Source organism: Mustela nivalis (genome assembly GCF_964662115.1).
Source record: "Mustela nivalis genome assembly, chromosome: 2".
NCBI classification, from domain to species: domain Eukaryota; kingdom Metazoa; phylum Chordata; class Mammalia; order Carnivora; family Mustelidae; genus Mustela; species Mustela nivalis.
The window spans coordinates 135,793,604-135,813,962 of record NC_139021.1 but is presented as its reverse complement, the minus strand read 5'-3'; the positions used below and the strand labels follow the sequence as shown (position 1 = coordinate 135,813,962).

Sequence of the window (20,359 nt, the reverse complement as noted above, 5' to 3'; positions counted from 1 at the left end):
ATATATTGACTAGAATGGTTTTTATTTGATGGTAGGTTGCAAATTTGCTTGCAGCTGGCCATGTGATTGATTGACTAACTGATACAACTATTTACTGGGTGTTTACTCTATGACAGGCACTCTGTTGGGTCCTAGGGATACAATGGTGAATAAGACATATGGAGTTCCTGTGGGGCCCTGGGTGGCTCAGTGGGTTAAGCCTCTGCCTTCAGCTCAGGTTATGATCTCAGGGTCCTGGAATCAAGCCCCGCATCGGGCTCTCTGCTCAGCAAGGAGCCTGTTTCCCCTTCTCTCTCTGCCTGCTACTCTGCCTACTTGTGCTCTCTCTCTCTGTCAAATAAATAATTAAAAAAAAAAAAAAAAGACATATGGAGTCCCTGTTCTCTTGAAGCTTATATTTTAATAAGGGAGAGAAAAAAAAATCCCAAGTAATAAGTTAGTAATTAAGATAACCAAGATAATAAATAAGTAAATAAGGTAATTCTAGAGAGTGTTAAGTGCTATTAAGGAAAATAACTGTGTATAGCAGTGGAGAATAAAAGTGAAGGGACCCATATTAGACAGGATGATTAGTGAAGAGGTGACTTTTTTTTAAAATATTTTATTTATTTGACAGAGAGAGAGAGAGAGAGAGATCACAAGTAGGCAGAGAGGCAGGCAGAGAGAGGGGGAAGCAGACTCCCTGCCAAGCAGAGAGCCTGATGCGGGGCTTGATCCCAGGACCCCGAGATCATGACCTGAGCCGAAGGCAGAGGCTTAACCCACTGAGCCACCCAGGTGCCCCTGAAGAGGTGACTTTTAAGTTGAAACTGAGAAATAGAAAGAGACAGCCATGTAAAGAGGGTAAGACAATTCTAGGCTAAGGGAGCTCCATATGCAAAGTGGATAGAAGGCCTAAAAGAAGAAGACCAATATAGCCAAAGCATGTAAGCAAAGCTGAGAGTAGCATGAAATACAGAATCATGGATAGCAGATTATATAGATTCTTTGAGGTTACTCCAGGAGTTTAGATTTTTAGTCTAAGTTCAACTAGAAGCCACTGGAGCAAGGAAGTGAAGTAATTCAGATTCTTCCTCAAATAGTCAAATAGTTATTTTGGCTATTGTATAGAAAGTGGAATGGAGAGCGGCGCCTGGGTGGCTCAGTGGGTTAAGCCGCTGCCTTCAGCTTAGGTCTCAGGGTCCTGGGATCGAGCCCCACATCAGGCTCTCTGCTCTGCTTCCTCCTCTCTGCCTGCCTCTCTGCCTACTTGTGATCTCTGTCAAATAAATAAATAAAATTAAAAAAAAAAAGTGGAATGGAGAGTAAGAAAGAGTGAAAGTATGAAGATTAGTTAGGAGCCACTATAGTAAGTAGAAAACAGGCTTGACCTAAAGTGTTGGGAAGAAAGTGGATGGATTTGGGGTAAGATCATTTGAGAAGAATTCACTGAAGGTATGGACAGATGGAAAGAAATGCATCACTTGTGTACTGTTGGGAATGCAAACTTTGCAAAACAGTATCGAGGTTCCTCAAAAAGTTACCAGTAGAACTATCCTACAATCTAACAATTGCACTACTAAGTATTTACCCCAAACATACAAAAACATGAATTCAAAGGGATACCTGTGCTCCGATGTTTATAGCAACATTACAATAGTCAAATATGGAAGAAGCTCAAGTCTACATCAATAGATGAGTAAAGATGTGGTACGTATATATACACAAAAATGGAATATTACCCAGGCATAAAAAAGAATGATACCTTGCCATTTGCAACGATGTGGACAGAGCTACAGAGTATAATGCTAAACAAAGTAAGTCAGAGAAAGACAAATACTATATGATCACTCACGTGGAATTTAAGAAACAAAACAAATGAGCAAAGGGAGGAAAAAAGAGAGAGAGAGACAAACCAAGAAACAGACTCTTAATTATAAAGAACAAACTAATGGTTACCAGAGGGGAGTGGGGTGGAGCGGTAGGTAAAACAGATGATAAGGATTAAGGAGGACATTTGTGATGAGCACTGAGTGATGTATGGGATTGTTGAATCACTACACTGTACACCTGAAACTAAGATAAAACTATATGTTAACTATATTGGAATTTATGCAGCCATCAAAAGAAATGAAATCTTGCCATTTGCGACAACATGGATGGAACTAGAGCATATCATGCTTAGCGAAATAAGTCAAGCGGAGAAAGACAACTATCATATGATCTCCCTGATATGAGGAAGTGGTGATGCAACATGGAGGCTTAAGTGGGTACGAGAAGAATAAATGAAAGAAGATGGGATTGGGAGGGAGACAAACCATAAGTGACTCTTAATCTCACAAAACAAACTGAGGGTTGGTGGGGGGAGGGGATTTGGGAGAAGGGGGTGGTATTATGGACATTGGGGAGGGTATGTGTTTTGGTGAGTGCTGTGAAGTGTGTAAACCTGGTGATTCGCAGACCTGTACCCCTGGGGATAAAAATATATGTTTAGAAAAAATAAAAAATTATAAAAAAAAAAAATTGAATCCCAGGTTTCCAGCTTGAGATTCAGGGTATTTGATGTTCCATGTATTGTGTGATAGATGCATTGTGCTGTAGGGAACACTTTTAGGACAATAAGTATGAGAAAAATGATGTACACAGGCATACAAACATCCACATTGACAGAACTCATCCATCCAACCATTACCCTTTTAAGAAAAATCACCTCCTCTCTAGTATTGCTAAGGGGTTTGGTTGATAGATTTTGTGCATGTAAATCAATCCTTCCTCCTAACTGAACCAAGGAGAGGGCATCTGACCAAAGAGCAAATAATTACGGTTCTGTCAGTGTCCTATTTACGCCTTGCGCCAAAACTAAGCTAACTTAGTGTTAGCTAGGGGATAGCAAAGAAAGACCAGCAAGTTGATGGTGAGATAGAGGAAGCCCACATGCAATGGCAGCTGAGTAACATTACTGTGTAAGCACAGGAGTGAAGAGCCATGAATACCTGCTCTTCAGGTCTCTAGAACTGATTTGAGTCTAGAATTACCACCTGGCTCCACTCTCAGTGAAAACCTGTCCAGTTTTGGCTCCTGTTTGAGATTTCTTTTATTACAGGCAGCACTTAATGAGGCTTTATGATGCTTTACACACATTATATAATTTAACTTTCATGATAACCCAAGTGAGGTAGGTGCTCGTTATTGTCATTTTTACAGATAAGGAAACTAAGGCTTCGGAAACATTAACTAACTTGTCCATAGTCCTACAACTAGTTAATGGCAGTACAAGGACTCAAACCTGTATCTTATGACCCACTGTCTTAATCACTATGTTACAATGTCTTCCTTAATGCTTGTGTGTTTCCTTAAAAAAATTCCTTATCCTGAGCTAAATGAAATGCGTTTCTGTTCCTTTTGTTCAAAGGAGTCAGATGAAACAATGCCTTAAAGCTGATGTATGGCTGCCTACTGTATCTTGCCCTCCCTTCCATGCCAGCAAGCTCCCTCACACAGTTGTCATTCTTAAGAAGATTGAATAGAACAAAATATATCACTGTATAGTGAGGATTTTGAAATGTGAAAAATAGGATGATATGTTATAATCAAAGTCCATATCCTTTCATTTTCTCCTGTCTTTGAATACTTTGATATACAATAAAAATATAAATATAAATGTGAAGGGGAGCCTGGCTGACTCAGTTGGTAGAGCATGCAACTCTGGATCTTGGGGTCATGAGTTCAAGCCCATGTTGGCCCTAGAGCTTACTTAATAAATAAGTAAATACAGGGATGCCTGGGGCAGCTGGGTGGCTCAGGGGGTTAAAGCCTCTGCCTTTGGCTCAGGTCACGGTCCCAGGGTCTTGGGATCGAGCCCCACATCGGGCTCTCTGCTCAGTGGGGAAACTGCTTCCTCCTCTCTCTCTTTGCCTGCCTCTCCACCTACTTGTGATCTCTGTCAAATAAATAAAATCTAAATAAAATAAAGTAAAATAAAATAAGTAAATACAACTGTGAGAAGCCAATTTCCTCCTCTATCTTCTGAAAAATTAAAAGAAAGAGCTCTGGTGGTGCTCTCTATAACAAAACTTCATAATCTACTATTTCATGCTTAAAGACTTAATTAACTCAAGGAAGAATTTGGCTTATAACTACATAGCATTTCAAAGGCAAAGAACCACAGCTCTCAGGGATGCCTGGATGGCTCAGTTGGTTAAGCGTCTGCCTTGGGCTCAGGTCATGATCCCAAGGTCCTGGGATAAAGCCCTACGTTGGGCTCCCTGCTCAGTGGGCAGCCTGCTTCTCCCTCTACCTGCTATTCCTCCCTCCTATGCCCCCCTCCGACAAATAAATAAAATCTAAAAAAAAAAAAAACAAAAAACTGCACCCGCCCCAATATCTTTCACTGTCCTTTTTAACTTTTTATTTTTATAAACATATATTTTTATCCCCAGGGGTACAGGTCTGTGAATCACCAGGTTTACACACTTCACAGCACTCACTGTCCTTTTTGATAGAGTCTGTTGCTTCTACATTTTAGAAGAGGTTGTCCCTCAGATTATCATTATTTTTCTTAGTCATTTAAGCAGATTGGGACAGAGGTACCAGAGGTCATGAGAAGTTTACTACAGTGTAGTGAATAAATGATTACAGCTGAGAGGAAGACTAATTTTTTTTTTAATTTTTTATTTTTTATAAACATATATTTTTATCCCCAGGGGTACAGGTCTGTGAATCACCAGGTTTACACACTTCACAGCACTCACCAAAGCACATACCCTCCCCAATGTCCATAATCCCACCCCCTTCTCCCAAACCTCCTCCCCCCAGCAACCCTCAGTTTGTTTTGTGAGATTAAGAGTCACTTATGGTTTGTCTCCCTCCCAATCCCATCTTGTTTCATTTATTCTTCTCCTACCCACTTAAGCCTCCATGTTGCATCACCACTTCCTCATATCAGGGAGATCATATGATAGTTGTCTTTCTCTGCTTGACTTATTTCGCTAAGCATGATACGCTCTAGTTCCATCCATGTTGTTGCAAATGGCAAGATTTCATTTCTTTTGATGGCTGCATAGTATTCCATTGTGTATATATACCACATCTTCTTGATCCATTCATCTGTTGATGGACATCTAGGTTCTTTCCATAGTTTGGCTATTGTGGACATTGCTGCTATAAACATTCGGGTGCATGTGCCCCTTTGGATCACTACATTTGTATCTTTAGGGTAAATACCCAATAGTGCAATTGCTGGGTCATAGGGCAGTTCTATTTTCAACATTTTGAGGAACCTCCATGCTGTTTTCCAGAGTGGCTGCACCAGCTTGCATTCCCACCAACAGTGTAGGAGGGTTCCCCTTTCTCCGCATCCTCGCCAGCATCTGTCATTTCCTGACTTGTTGATTTTAGCCATTCTGACTGGTGTGAGGTGATATCTCATTGTGGTTTTGATTTGTATTTCCCTGATGCCGAGTGATATGGAGCACTTTTTCATGTGTCTGTTGGCCATCTGGATGTCTTCTTTGCAGAAATGTCTGTTCATGTCCTCTGCCCATTTCTTGATTGGATTATTTGTTCTTTGGGTGTTGAGTTTGCTAAGTTCTTTATAGATTCTGGACACTAGTCCTTTATCTGATATGTCGTTTGCAAATATCTTCTCCCATTCTGTCAGTTGTCTTTTGATTTTGTTAACTGTTTCCTTTGCTGTGCAAAAGCTTTTGATCTTGATGAAATCCCAATAGTTCATTTTTTCCCTTGCTTCCCTTGCCTTTTGCGTTGTTCCTAGGAAGATGTTGCTGCGGCAGAGGTCGAAGAGGTTGCTGCCCGTGTTCTCCTCAAGGATTTTGATGGATTCCTTTCGCACATTGAGGTCCTTCATCCATTTTGAGTCTATTTTTGTGTGTGGTGTAAGGAAATGGTCCAATTTCATTTTTCTGCATGTGGCTGTCCAATTTTCCCAGCACCATTTATTGAAGAGGCTGTCTTTTTTCCATTGGACATTCTTTCCTGCTTTGTCGAAGATTAGTTGACCATAGATTTGAGGGTCTATTTCTGGGCTCTCTATTCTGTTCCATTGATCTATGGGTCTGTTTTTGTGCAAGTACCATGCTGTCTTGATGATGACAGCTTTGTAATAGAGCTTGAAGTCCGGAATTGTGATGCCACCAACGTTGGCTTTCTTTTTCAATATCCCTTTGGCTATTCGAGGTCTTTTCTGGTTCCATATAAATTTTAGCATTATTTGTTCCATTTCTTTGAAAAAGATGGATGGTACTTTGATAGGAATTGCATTAAATGTGTAGATTGCTTTAGGTAGCATAGACATTTTCACAATATTTATTCTTCCAATCCAGGAGCATGGAACATTTTTCCATTTCTTTGTGTGAGAGGAAGACTAATTTTAAATCTAATGGTCAAACTCATTTTAAATAAGTTTTCAATTTTGTGTTCATCATCCCAGGTGAGTGGGGTTTTTTTTTTTTTTTTTTTGACTCTGATGTTTTTCTAGCCATTTGCAAGAGGGCAGGTAGTGTGTTCATATGAATACCTTCCATCAAATTGAATAGCTAGTTCAGTTTCTATGGAAGGTAAGTAACCCCTCAATCTGACCTTTTCTTTTACACAGATGTGCATCAACTTTTATCTTTAAGATGATGACTAACTTATAGCAGCTAGAATATTTTAGATTCTTCTTTAATGAAGAATAGTATTTAGGAACAAGGGTTGCAGTGACAGTTTTATGTGTCTAGGTCATGTTGTGCAACAAAAACACTGAATTTTAATAAAGATTTTAACAGGGTATTTTTTCTACAATAACATGTGTTTTAAATATTTTATAATTGCTTTACTATTTCTTTAAAATTGTTTGCAGAAAAATCACATACTTCTTCTGTTGATATAAGTATAGATCACTGTCCCTTTACATTGTGTTCTGGTGTTAGTCTAATTACTAGACTGAGGAAAAGTCTGGAAAACCTTTACCCATTAAATTCATATATTTAACAAGTCACAACCTTGAAATCTTGCTCTACCTGAAAGCACCGTTAAAAGTGCTTGGCTATTATTACTGGAGGAAATTTTTAATAAACGCTAATTAAGCTACAAAACTCCCAAGCGGTTAACTGATTTTAGGGGCTAAATTTCTGGTACTTCTAATTATCCTCTGATGGCTTTACTTAGTGTTTCACAACCATGACAGATGACAATGAAAAGCTGCAGTGAAATTCATCCACCCTGACACTGTGCTAAGCACCGGTTTCTCCCTCTCCAAGTTAAATCAATACTCTGTTTGAGTAAACACATTTACAGCTTTATTAGGATGTCTTGCTTGTTCTGTAACAGCTACTTGAAGCTGTGGTAACAAATCGACTCAACTCAGTTAAACCTAGAGAGCTGGGTAAGAGGCCCATCGATAAGGTTGTTATAAAAATAAACTGCAGGAGATCAGAAAGCTGGAGCAAACAGTCTGGTAAATGTCAATATTTTCCTTTACAGGGGATGACAAAAACAGTGAGATCATGTGGAAAGTCTTTCTTTTCCCCCCTTAAAAATGTTTCTTGTTTCAACTGGATAAGAGCATTTCTACTTTTTGTGCACAAGTCTTCTGAATGACATTTTTGCTTCCTAATTCCCATGTGTATCCAGAACAGGAAACTGATGTAAATATTTGTTTTTTTCCCTGCCATGTCAGATTCTTTATTTTCCTTCATATTGAGAGGCTTATTTTGGTCGTTGGTGACTTTGAAAAATGACCTCATTCAAGTTATCTGGAGCACCTGGGTGGCTAAGTCTTACCTTCTTTTTATTAATTAAACAAAACTTCTGTCATCTATGTTTGGGAGGTCATTGCCATGTAGTATTTACTCTTAATATCTGTGAGACCTGATGTTGTACTTTCCAAATTAGGCCTTCCTTATTTATGTATTTAACAAGACCAGTGTTAGCTTCAGACAGGCCACACAATGTCCTGACTAGCCATAGTACATAAAAATGTCTGTTACCTCTTAGGAGCTAGCTTCCAGAGTGCCGATAGCCCTACCAAACAAGAACTTGTATACCCTCTTTTAGATGTTCACAGGTTGCTCAAAGGACTAACATCTGCAGGACATTCCCACTTCAGTTTGGCTAGCTTAGCCTACCCAGATGTGACAAAGCAGTGGTTTCCCCCAGTGGAAAAGTGCTCTACATGTAAACTCTTTTTCTTTCATTTTCTACGTGGTGTTGTTAGTAAACTTTTGTTCTGTTATGGCTTGACTTCATGTTGACTACCAACTAGTCATGAACTCAAGTAACAAGTTATGACCCATATGCTAGAAAACCCAGATTCTTCTGGAAAAAGAAAAGTCAACAAATGTTACATTTTGAAGTAACTTAAAAAGCTACTTTGCCTGCCAGGGTAAGGTCTGACTTAGTAGATATTTGCATAATGAAAACCAAAGCCCAAGTGGTGTCAGATGCTGCAGTGACTGACATGGACAGGAAGTCAATTCAGAGCAAAGGCTCCTTTGCAATAGCTCAGCACCACACATCCTCCCACACAAAGTGAGCAACTGAGCAGCACGGTATAACCTATAGGAAAATGGCCAGTGCTATAGCTATGAGGATAACTTATTTCCTTTCTCTGGTGACTGAAAATGGAAATCTGTCAAATTCTATCAACATGGCATGGGATACTGCATATGAATTAAAAAACCCCTCTAGATCCCAAAACTTTTATTTATTTATTTATTTATTTATTTAATTTTTTTTAAAAAGATTTTATTTATTTATTTGACAGAGAGAAATCACAAGTAGATGGAGAGGCAGGCAGAGAGAGAGAGAGAGAGAGAGGGAAGCAGGCTCCCCGCTGAGCAGAGAGCCTGATGCGGGACTCGATCCCAGGACCCTGAGATCATGACCTGAGCTGAAGGCAGCGGCTTAACCCACTGAGCCACCCAGGCGCCCCTATTTATTTTTTTTTAAAAGATTTTATTTATTTATTTGACAGACGGAGATCACAAGCAGGCAGAGAAGCAGGCAGAGAGAGAGGAGGAAGCAGGCTCACTGCTAAGCAGACAGCCCGATGTGGGGCTCGATCCCAGGACCCTGGGACCATGACCTGAGCCAAAGGCGGAGGCTTTAACCCACTGAGCCACCCAGGCGCCCCAGATCCCAAAACTTTTAAATGGCTCCAATTCAGGAAAGACCCTAAAAAGGACCACGAAATGGTGTATTTTACTCATAGACATAATTTGCCCTTCTGCCCCAACCCCTTTCAAAATACTGCTTTAAAGATCATTCCTCCTCATGAAACAGAAATATACAAGATCAGGTTAGAATTTGAATTTTCAACCTAAAGTGTGATCTCTTGATGTGGTTCCCAAAATATAAGTATAGCATATGCTTCTGTTTATAAATGAAGTCAAACATCTTGGATACCCACATGCCAAGAAAAAGTACATCAAAGTCTTCTACCCATTTGGGATATTGATTCTTGACCTATGTATTTCCAAGAAGACTATATAATAGATTGCTTAACAGACACAACTTTCATTTGGGTTACTAACATGTATAATTACTGAACCATGAATTAATGAGTCAGGAGATCTGGCTCCTAGTATTGCATATTTGCAATTAACTCCCTTTCTTTGGGACTCACTTTCCTCATCCATCAAATAGGGACTGCTGAACAGATCATGGTATTCATACTCAACATTGCCTATTCCAGGGAGTTATTTTATGAGCCACCAAATAAAATGTAGATGAGGCCAAATGAGGATTTGTTTAATCTCATTTCATTCTGATTCAGATAAGACCTCATTTGAACCATAGTTTCATGACTAAAAACTGTTTAAAAACCTGAAAACCAGAAAATATAATTTTTAAAAATACTCCCTTCCAGAGATGTCTGGGTGACTCAGTCAGTTAACTGTCTGACTTTGGTTCAGGTGTTGATCCCTGGCTCAGTGGTGATTCCTGCCTTCTGGTTCCTGAGATCAAGCCCCGCATTGGGTTCCTTGCTTGGCAGGGAGCCCGCTTCTCCCTCTGCCTGCCATTTCCCACTGCTTGAGTTCTCTCTTTCTCTCTGACAAGTAAATAAATAAAATCTTAAAAAAATATATTCCTTTTCAGCACTAACATATTAAATAATACAGTTTAAAGCAAAAGGACTCATCAGGACAAGGTCATAGATGCTAGAATAAGGAGATGATAGCAAGCTTATTTATGTGCTTTATTTATGCCTTAATTCATAAGCAAGATAACTAGTACTGTTATTATTTAACTCAATTGAAAAACTGTTATTTGACCAATTGACAATTCCTCAAAGCAGGGTGGTTCTAAAATTTTAAGAGCGTTTGATGAAAGAAACTGGTTTTTAATTTGCCATCTATTTCATGGACTAGATATAAAATAAACATATCTCATCTCTATAAAATATCAATGTTATCTGCATAATTAAATGAAAAATAAATTAAGAGCCTGTGTTCATACCACAGACTTGGGAATTCATATATCTGAAGTGAGAATAGTTGTAAATTTAGTAATTGTGTTTTATTCAGACCTACTGATAGTAAATAGCTTTATAATATCCGAGGTTATGTTTTATAAACATTTTCATATAAGAAGTTTGGCAAGTTTTGTTTTCGTTTTTGTTTTTAGTTTTTTAATTTTTAAATTTTTTGATAAGTTGTTTCTAATGACTTATTTACCACAACTAAGACTTCTGTTAGGTCCCTGGGTTAGGTAGGATATGCATTAGCACTATGAACATGATTTTATTTATTTTGGTTTTGTTAATTACAAAGCTGATAAGTGATATATTGTACCAAATTCAAACATAAATGAGACAAGATTTAAAACTGAATACATTTAGCTTCATGAAAACTTAGTATATTGCTCCTACCTTTTTTCATCTTGGTATTGGCTGATAGAATCTGTTGGGTCATAGACAGGCATCAGTCTATGGATGAGTGTTTAGAAAATCATTTTGCTAATTTTTCCTCCCTTGGAGGGGAAGATAAGATGATATACTAATAGAGCAGAGTATAACAAACTAACCAGAGGTTAGAACTCTGGGGTCAAACTTCGAGTATGAAACCAGGTTTTCACTGTGATTTTAGACATACTTAATCTCTTGTACCTCTGAGACTAGTGGAACTCCAGCTGAGCCTAAGCCCAGTTGCCAATCAGCACTAACATTTGTGGAGCTAAGTAAATGGTTGTTGTTTTAGGTCACAAAGTTTTGGGGGTAGTTTGTTTATGTATACCACTAATACATGTTGTATGAATCAGACAGATAGGGTAGGTAAAATTGACCAAATCCATGTAATAGTAGCTGGGGCCACTAATGAATTTAAGTTAGTTCCATTTGATGCACAATTATTCTAGACCAGGAAAACTGATACACATATATTTTACCACGTCACTATTCTAAGAAAATTTACTTTGCTTATGACATTTCCTCTGGTTCTCTGCCACTAAATATAATGTTATAAAATCAATATTGTTTTCCTGGAATTAATATTTCTTAGTAATCTTCAAATATAGGAAACTTAGGCTCATAATTGAGCTTCAGGTTCTGATAGTCTACATGGCTCAAACTATCTTTGTCTTATCCAAACCTCCAGAAGACAAAGTCCTTTGAATTCCATTATCTATTTATAATTGCCTCTAGGTGGAGGTCATCCAGGATACTGAATCTTTGAGGAAACATTCATGTTTGTGAGAGATTCCAGACTTTACAACTTAAAATCATCCCGTATTCCATTTGAACTAAAGTTACTTCTCTTTTTTGTCATGGCTTGAGAAGCATCATTACCTCTTTTAACCAACAAAGGCTTAAATAATCTTAGGAAATGTTCTTGAAATTTATTCCTGGTCCCACATCAGCTTTTCTAAATATTTGGAGGTTAACACTAGAATAGCATGTCATGAAGTGTTCTATGAGTGTGCAAGGTGTGAATCTTCTCTTCACTTCCATGAACTTGAGCTGCTGTCTTTGATGAGTTTCATATTCCTAATGATGAAGTCAATTTCATACCTCATTTGATAGTTTTATGGAAAATTACTGCTTAAGAATAAAACACCAAAGATCTCCTACTTAAGACAGGAACTGGTATTATTGTTAAGATACAAGGAAAAGTATTATTGTTTCCTTGGGTATGGATGTGGGTAGGAGTATCCAGTTCTTATCATGGTTACCGTTAGATAAATTCTCTGCATACAGAGGTCCTATGAAAGTTCTGATTTTTGAGTGAATTAGTGTGAGAACAACATATTTAAGTTATTTTCTAGTTTTCTGAGTTGGACAGCTAAGAAGAGAGGTGGTGCAGAAAAACATCACAAGAATTCTGCACCACTTCTTTGCAGAGCACAATTTAGCAGCAAATAAGAAGAATGGGAGAGTAAGCCACACATGTTTTGGGAACATACAAACAAACAAGGCGAGACTAGAAAATACAGAGATAATTTAGAGAATCCCCATGACTCTCTGCAGTATAGCCATATGCTATAAGAGAAGGAAATAGCATCCTTGTTTTAGAAACGTAAGTCTTTTTTCCTTAACCAAAATGTTTTGAATATGAATTAGAAAGTAAAATCAATGCTTCTTTTTATTAGATGGGAACTAGGATAATTATTTACATTGGGATTGCTAAGTGGCTTTAATAGTCATGTGTATGCTGTAGGTATTATCTTTTAGGGTATTACATTTTCCCTGCTAAACCTGTCATAAGAAACTGAAAAAGTATTAGAGGTAGAACAGTTACGTTACTGTCATTCAAAAGAAACTGTTCTAAGCTATCTTTGGCTCTCAACCACGTTTAACGAAGCTTTTTTAATCCTAAGAATGTTGGTCTTTGGGTGAGGTCTTTAGTCTTTTATCTGAGAGCTATATATATGTGCTTGGGTATAATCTGTCAAAGGCATACTCACTTTTAGTCTAAATATGATTTGTAGGTCTAGTCCATATTCCTACAGCTGCCATAAAACATACAACTAAATCATATTAGATTAACACAGGCTGGTATTGACAGCCCACTGGGAACATATTGATTAGGTCCTCTTTCATGTTATTTGTTATGATTTTTCTTCTCAGTTTCATTTACTGGGAAGACACAGGGGAAGAGATTTCACCAGGAACAATGACAGTGCCTGTCACAAAATGTTCTCAATGTTTCCATTTGTTACTATGGCAGTGACAAAGAGGGTTCCAAATGAAAAGGCAGACCTGCTGTGACAAAGCACAGCAGGACAACAGGAAGAAATTTTCTTCTGACCTGGGAAATTAGGAAATCACACTTAGAGATTACAGAATTGTCTCCATTTCCAAGGGTACAATCGTAGCACTTGGGCTTTTGAGGGAGCATGTGAAAAGGGTAGTTCCATCAGGCCTGGCTACGGAAAAATAAAGGGCAAATGTTACAGAGTGCTTAAGATCTCCAAATAGAACAAGGAGGCATGCTTGCAGAGGCTAGAGGGAATTGTTACTGTTACTGAACCCCTGAGATGGAACTATGAATTTAGTTTATGTACATGTGGGGTACTCATTTTAAAATTATACATGAAAATCTATGATGTACTATAGTCATATATCTCTTACGTGGCTAATAAGAACACATGGCACTCTGGTACTAGGATATGTAATTAGCACATGATAGATGAAGTGATGCTTTACCCAAGAACTTGAAATGGGGACTGGAATACAGTTACGCAAAGTCACCAAAGACAGAAATATTCTTAAGCCAGCAAAACTTAAAAAGTAATAGGAGGAATAGATTATCTAAAGATAGAATGTGTCAATCAGAGAGGAGATATGTTAATCAGGCAATAAAATAGACCAAAGAAAAAGAAACTACATAATAAATGCAAAAGTTGCCATTGCCTCTTCATTCATGTTCAAGGTAGAGAAGTATGTTTCAATAGCTGGAGTATTTCCAATCCTAGTAGGAAGGCTTTCTTCCCTAGTGTAGAGATGGAAGTAGGGGTTTTTAACCAATGAATTTTTTTAGTACTTCCAACTGATAAAACCATCTCTATTGTAAGATGGGATGCATTAGCCTGGTGCTATTAAATGGTTGATTCATACAGCTCCTTGTATTTAGATTCCATGCTGACCCAGCAAGTTTATGATCTGTCTTTCTGTATCTCTGTAATGCAATCAATTCTACTGCTTAGCAAAAAAGCTCCTGGTTCAAACTCACCAGGGACTATAGTCCTTCGATTATTTTCCCTTTCCCTTTTTTTTCCCTGCAACAGTCTTACCCTAGAGTCCTTAGAATCCTATCAGATAACAAAAGCTCCTGTTCAATACATGAAATCATCTATTCAGATAACAGAAAGATTCTCTTTGGCAAAACCCAGCTTTTGTTAGTAAGGCTGGTCTGTGGCTCTCTGCCCTAATGATGAGATTGCCCTATAAGTTTAGGGAAGCAATACAGTGCAGTGAGTAAGAGCACTGACTCTGAAGCCAGACTGCCTGGATTGAATCTTGGCTCCGCTACTCTCTAGTTATGAGACTTACTGGAAGTTACCTAATCCCTCTGTGTCTCAGTTGTCTCATTAGTAAAATGGGGTTATTAATAGCCTACTGTAGGGTCTTCTGGGTGGCTCAGTCGGTTGAGTCCTAACTCTTGATTTCAACTCAGGTTGTGATCTCAGGGTCCTGACATTGAGCCCTGCTTTGGGCTTGGAGTCAGCTTCTCTCCCTCTCCTTTTGCCCCTCCCCCCTGCTCATGCACACATGCTTACTCTCTCTCAAAGAAATAAATAAATCTTAAAAAAAAAAAAAAAAGCCCTACTTCAGTGAGCTTTTATGAACATTAAATGAGTTACTATATGTAAAATGCTGAAGATGCTTACTGGCTAGTAAGTGCTACATAAATGTTTTCTATTGCTATACTGTATAGCTTGACTTACACAGAATGTGCTAAACATGCCAACATAAGTATTTCAATGCTAAAATGACATTAGAGTATTCATGTCATTGCATGACTCAGTCTTTCAGGATCTGATTATCCTGGAAACTGATCAGAGTAGGGTTAAAGTGAGAAAAATGGCTACCAGTAAAGCCCTGCCTACTGTCAGCCTGCCTTCCACTTTCTCTATAGTGATTTCAACAGCATGTAGTAAAACCTAGTGTTTGGATCCAAGGTATGATGAAAGTGAATTAAGTGAGGAAGCTGCCAACATATTACACAAGGGGTTGACAAATTAGAGCCTGAGGGCCAAATTCAGCCTGTGGCCTGTTTCTGTATAACTGGAGAGTTACAAAAGGTTTTATGTTTTTAGAATGTTATAAAAAACCTAAACCAATAGCAAGCAAGCACACAAACAAACAAAACAATAATAATATGCAATACAGCTTGTACAGGAGTTGCAAACCTAAACTATTCACTATCTGGTCCTTTACAAAAAAAAAAAAAAAACCCAAAAACGCATGTGGCTCCCTGTTCCATACTCTTCCCTTACTATTTACTTCACTGTACCCTGACAATAAATACATGGGTATAGAGTGAGATTAAAAAAAGAGGCTGAAAATCCTATAACAGAGAGCCCAAGTGCTTTGGTGAGGTAGTTCATTTATTATCCTCACCACAATACAAATGGGTAGCTAGCTATTCCACTTCAGTACCTAAGAATGACTTCTCTTTCCCTCAGAAAGTCCATACATTCTTACCTAGTATTGGGAACATTATAGGTAGTTCGATGTTCGTAAAGGAATCTGTTTTTACAGGGCTAGGTAGCCCAGGATCCAGGTCGTGACTAATTAGGTCACCATTGTATTTATGATGGCTTCACAATGTACCCTACTAAACATTTAAAAAAAAAAAAAAACCCAGAATATTTACTGTTTTAAATATTTGAAGTACTTAAATAATGCACACACAAGTGGTAAGTTTAAAGGTTAGGTACCGAGATTCCTGATTTAATCAATTTTACACAAGAAATCCATAGTGTAGGGGCTGGGAGGGGAAGAAAAAAATAAAAAGAAATCCATAGTGTTTCCTTAATGTATTACAGAATTTAGTCCAATTCTGGATAAGATATTTTTAGCCTACATGGATTTATAGGTCTGAAGAAATGCAGCTTAGGAAAAATAGCTGGAAAACATTCTAATAGATGAGGAGGCCTTTTAGAACAAAGACACAAAAGATAACAAGCATGACAGTAAAGTAGAATGTTATCTGTGATATGTACTCTTTCCAAAGACTAGGGCATGAGGCATGCGATGAGTCTACTGGTTAACAGCTCATTGAAGAGTAGGCATGAAGTTTCAAAGAAGGAAATATGAGAAAGTTCTGTTGGTGAAAAAGATCCTTAAGACAAATGAGTATCTATATTTGAAACAATACTATGTTAAAACTATCATATAATTTAAATTTCCCATGGCTCAAATTATCTTCCAAGGAAAGGAGGATAATCAATAGTCAATTCTATTTGCCTTTGTTCCTTGTTCAACTCAATGTTGTAAGAAATAAAGAGAGATCAAGAGGGACTCTTCTGGATTATCATTCGGGAATCTAAAGCGTTCTAGGGACCACTATCTAGCTTAACTACACTTAACTAGAAGTGGTTTAGACATATCAAAAGAACTTTTGAACCAGATTTTAGATCAATCTGATTCATCAAGCCAAGAATCTTCCAACTGTCTTCATCTTAGAGTACTTGTTCTAAAAATGACCTAGTTCTTAGAAATTGTGCCATTTTTTACTAACCCTGGACCAGAAAAAAATTTAACCCTTCCTAGTACATTTATGAACACTTAATTATTGCATTAGAAACAGATGTTTTAATCAAATGATACAATCTGAAGACATCATCCTTAGTTAATATTCACCACAACTTCTTTTAAAAAACAATGTGTCCACACTTAAGCCTGAAGGCCCAAGAATATACTATATACTGTACTTGATACAGCTTGTTTATGCAATATCCTCCTAGACACAACTAAACTTGTGAAAATGACTGGGGTACTGCACAACTGCAAATTATCGTTGAGCCCAAAATAAGTATTTTTCCTATAGTAAAATATCTTCATAATACAGCAATAGCAGCATATGAAAACAACATTAGGAGTTAATTATTTAAAAGATGAAATTATTAAATTCATAAATCTTGGCTATGTAGTAGAGGCAAGGGTTAAAGGAAATGTTTAACTTATAAGTATGAAATAAATGAATCCTTACCTCCCACAAATGCATCTCCAGCTCCATTGGTATCAACAATTTCTTTCTGGTCTTGATCCAAGACAGCAAAAGCGGTGACTTCACTTTCTGCAAGTAGAGCCAAAGAAAGGCAGACTGACATCTCTTTGTAACACTCAATACAGAAACTCACCTAGTAAAGTCTGAAGCTCCTTCATCATTCATCATTCAAAGAGAGAAACAGCATGAGTTCCATACTCTGTACATGAGTACTTAGGAATTAGGGTACAAAGTCATCTGTAAACAATGCTTTTTTGGGGTAATTTTCAGCACACAGACACTGTATGTGTTTTGTTAGAGTTTATACCTAGATAGATCAAATATTGTGGGGATCACATATTGTGGGAATGGCTATAAACCACAGCAGTACATTTTTGGACAGTATAAATACTTGAACAGAAACTATGAGGCAAAGAAAGTGTTTTTAAGGACAGGATCTCTAATAAAGCTTCCAGCCTGACTGCATTCTTGGCAGTGAAATCTTGGATACAGTTAAAGAGCTGTAAATTTAAAATATATAAATAACAAGTCTTGGGTGTTTCTCTACAGAAAATCACAATGGCATAATAAAAACATAACTACTATTCTGTTATAATTCTTTATGCCAATGTTAAGAATTACTGATTTTACTTGGCTTATTACAAAAAACTGAATCCAGTTACTTTTTACAAAGGAGTCACTATTTCCTTTAAACTATCTGTCAACTAGCAAGAGGGAAAGCCATTTACAACAAAAGGGACAGTGCAATGGGTTCTTGTCTTACAGCAGTCTGGACCAGGGTGGTTGTTTTGACTATAAAGTAGCCTAATACAGTCCTTTAAGCTTGGCACATGACAGTGTAATGGAGTTATCTGTGATGAAATCTGGCCATCTGCAAAAGATTGGACAGTGCTTTTTATTGGTGGCTGGAACTTCTGAAATCACAAATTTGTATCCGTCATGGGGACAGATGTGGCCAAAACTTGTAAACTTCAGTCTCACCTAAGATCGAGAGAGAGGGAAAAGGAGATACTGAGCACTGTAGGGTCTTAATAAAGAACCTAACAATCTCAAAGAGCATATTCTGTCCTTTGTTACCTGGTACTAATGGATATTTTCAACAGAGATAAGCACAGATATGATAATGAAAAAAAAATCCTACTGGAAAGATTGACATTCAAGAAGAGGATTCTTCACTTAGTGATCCCTTTTGACTATATGACTGTAGATGCTAAGAAGACTCCATATCAGAAACATCTATTTAAACTCCTTAAGTGGGGCACCTGGGTGGCTCAGTGGGTTAAAGCCTCTGCCTTCAGCTCAGGTCATGATCTCAGGGTCCTAGGATCCAGCCTCTCATCATGTTCTCTTCTCAGCAGGGAGCCTGATTCACCCTCTCTCTCTGCCTGCCTCTCTGTCTACTTGTGATCTCTGTCAAATAAATAAATAAATAATCTTAAAAAAAATTAATAAACTTCTTAAGTAACAAACTTTCCACACTTTGTAACACCAGGACCTACATGGTAGTTAGCAGGATCTTGATTAATTGGAAGTTAAGGCATAAATATCCAGGATTAAATTTTCTAGGGAGTATGCAGTACACACTGCTACACAGGAAAAAAAAAAAAAAGTAACCAGACTTTACTAGAATTAATTAAAAAAGGGCTACCGTCTGATTTAGGAAAAAGGACTATATCATAAATATTTATAAAGAAATCTGATTTTATTACTTCCAAATACAAGTCAGACTATAAAGAGAATTAACAACTATAAAGTCAGAACAAACAGCCACTAAATAAGTAAAATGAGCTAAGTTAATGACGCTATTTACCATTTATAATAGGGTTACATTATGTAATAATAAAATATGTCTATAAAACACTTTAGGTAATGTAAGTGTTAATTTTAGGATTAAATACTGGATTATAGATTTGAAAAATAATTACATACAAATGGTAAGTAAGCCATAATTAGATATAATTCCTTGAGTTTTTTGTTCGAAAAAATCATGGATTTTTTGTGGGGTAAATCTTTATTCATGAATAGAACCTAATTCAAAAGGGAAGAGATTAGTTTGAACTTTGTTCTTGAGAATCATCACTTCTTGGTCTAAACTACTGCAAATTCTAAATGAATGCAGTTTTCTGGATATACGTGTATATTCTTGAGATGTTTTATCCTTAGGTGATATAAAAGTTCAATTTCTTGAAAAATAAAGAATTATTTTTCATCTTTTCTACTTTTTTTAAATGTTCAACTAGCCAGTATATAGACATCATTAGTTTTTGATGTAGTGTTCAATGATTAATTAGTTGTGTATAATACCCAGTGCTCATCATTACATGTGCTCTCCTTAATACCCATCGCTGGGTCACCCTCTCCCCCACCCCCTCCCTCTGTAACCCTCAGTTTGGATCCCAAAGTCCAGAGTCTCTCATGGTTTATCTCCCTCTCTGATTTCTTCCCATTCAGTTTTCCCTCCTACCCCTGTGGTCCTCCATGCTATTCCTTATGTTCCATATATGGGTGAAACCTTATGATAATTGTCTTTCTCTGCTTGAGTTATTTCACTCAGCATAATCCCTTCCAGTTCCATCCATGTTGATGTAAATGGTGCATAATCATCCCTTCTGATGGCTGAGTAATATTCCAATTGTATACATGAACTACATCATCTTTACCTATCTGTTTATCTGTTGAAGGGCATCTCAGTGCTCCTTCCAGAGTTTGGCTATTGTGGACATCTTTTCAATTTATTAATGCAAATAAATATATAAGAATTTCAAGACTATACTTTTGTAGCGACATGGATGGGACTGGAAGAGATTATGCTGAGTGAAATAAGTCAAGCAGAGAGAGTCAATTATCATATGGTTTCACTTATTTGTGGAGCATAACAAATAGCATGGAGGACAAGGGGAGATGGAGAGGAGAAGGGAGTTGGGGGAAATTGGAAGGGGAGGTGAACCATGAGAGACTATGGACTTTGAAAAACAATCTGAGGGTTTTGAAGGGGTGGGGGGGTGGGAGGTTGGGGTACCAGGTGGTGGGTATTATAGAGGGCACGGATTGCATGGAGCACTGGGTGTGGTGCAAAAATAATGAATACTGTTATGCTGAAAATAAAAAATAAATAAAAAAAAGACTATATGAGAGCTGTCATGAATTGGTATGCATACAGTCCAGTCTCTATTATCTTCTGTATCTAGAGTTATATTATGAGAGCTCCT

The 20,359-nt window shown here is 37.5% G+C and overlaps 1 protein-coding gene across 3 annotated transcripts in view; it reads right to left on the bottom strand.

Annotated features, from left to right (window-relative positions):
- ADK (adenosine kinase) overlaps positions 1-20,359 on the bottom strand; it is a 525,969-nt gene that overhangs the window by 18,566 nt on the left and 487,044 nt on the right. For all 3 annotated transcript variants that reach the window (XM_082717349.1, XM_082717351.1, XM_082717350.1), the window contains one exon: positions 17,133-17,219. In XM_082717349.1, the coding sequence (XP_082573475.1) occupies positions 17,133-17,219 (87 nt within the window). The remainder of the gene's footprint in view (positions 1-17,132; positions 17,220-20,359) is intronic.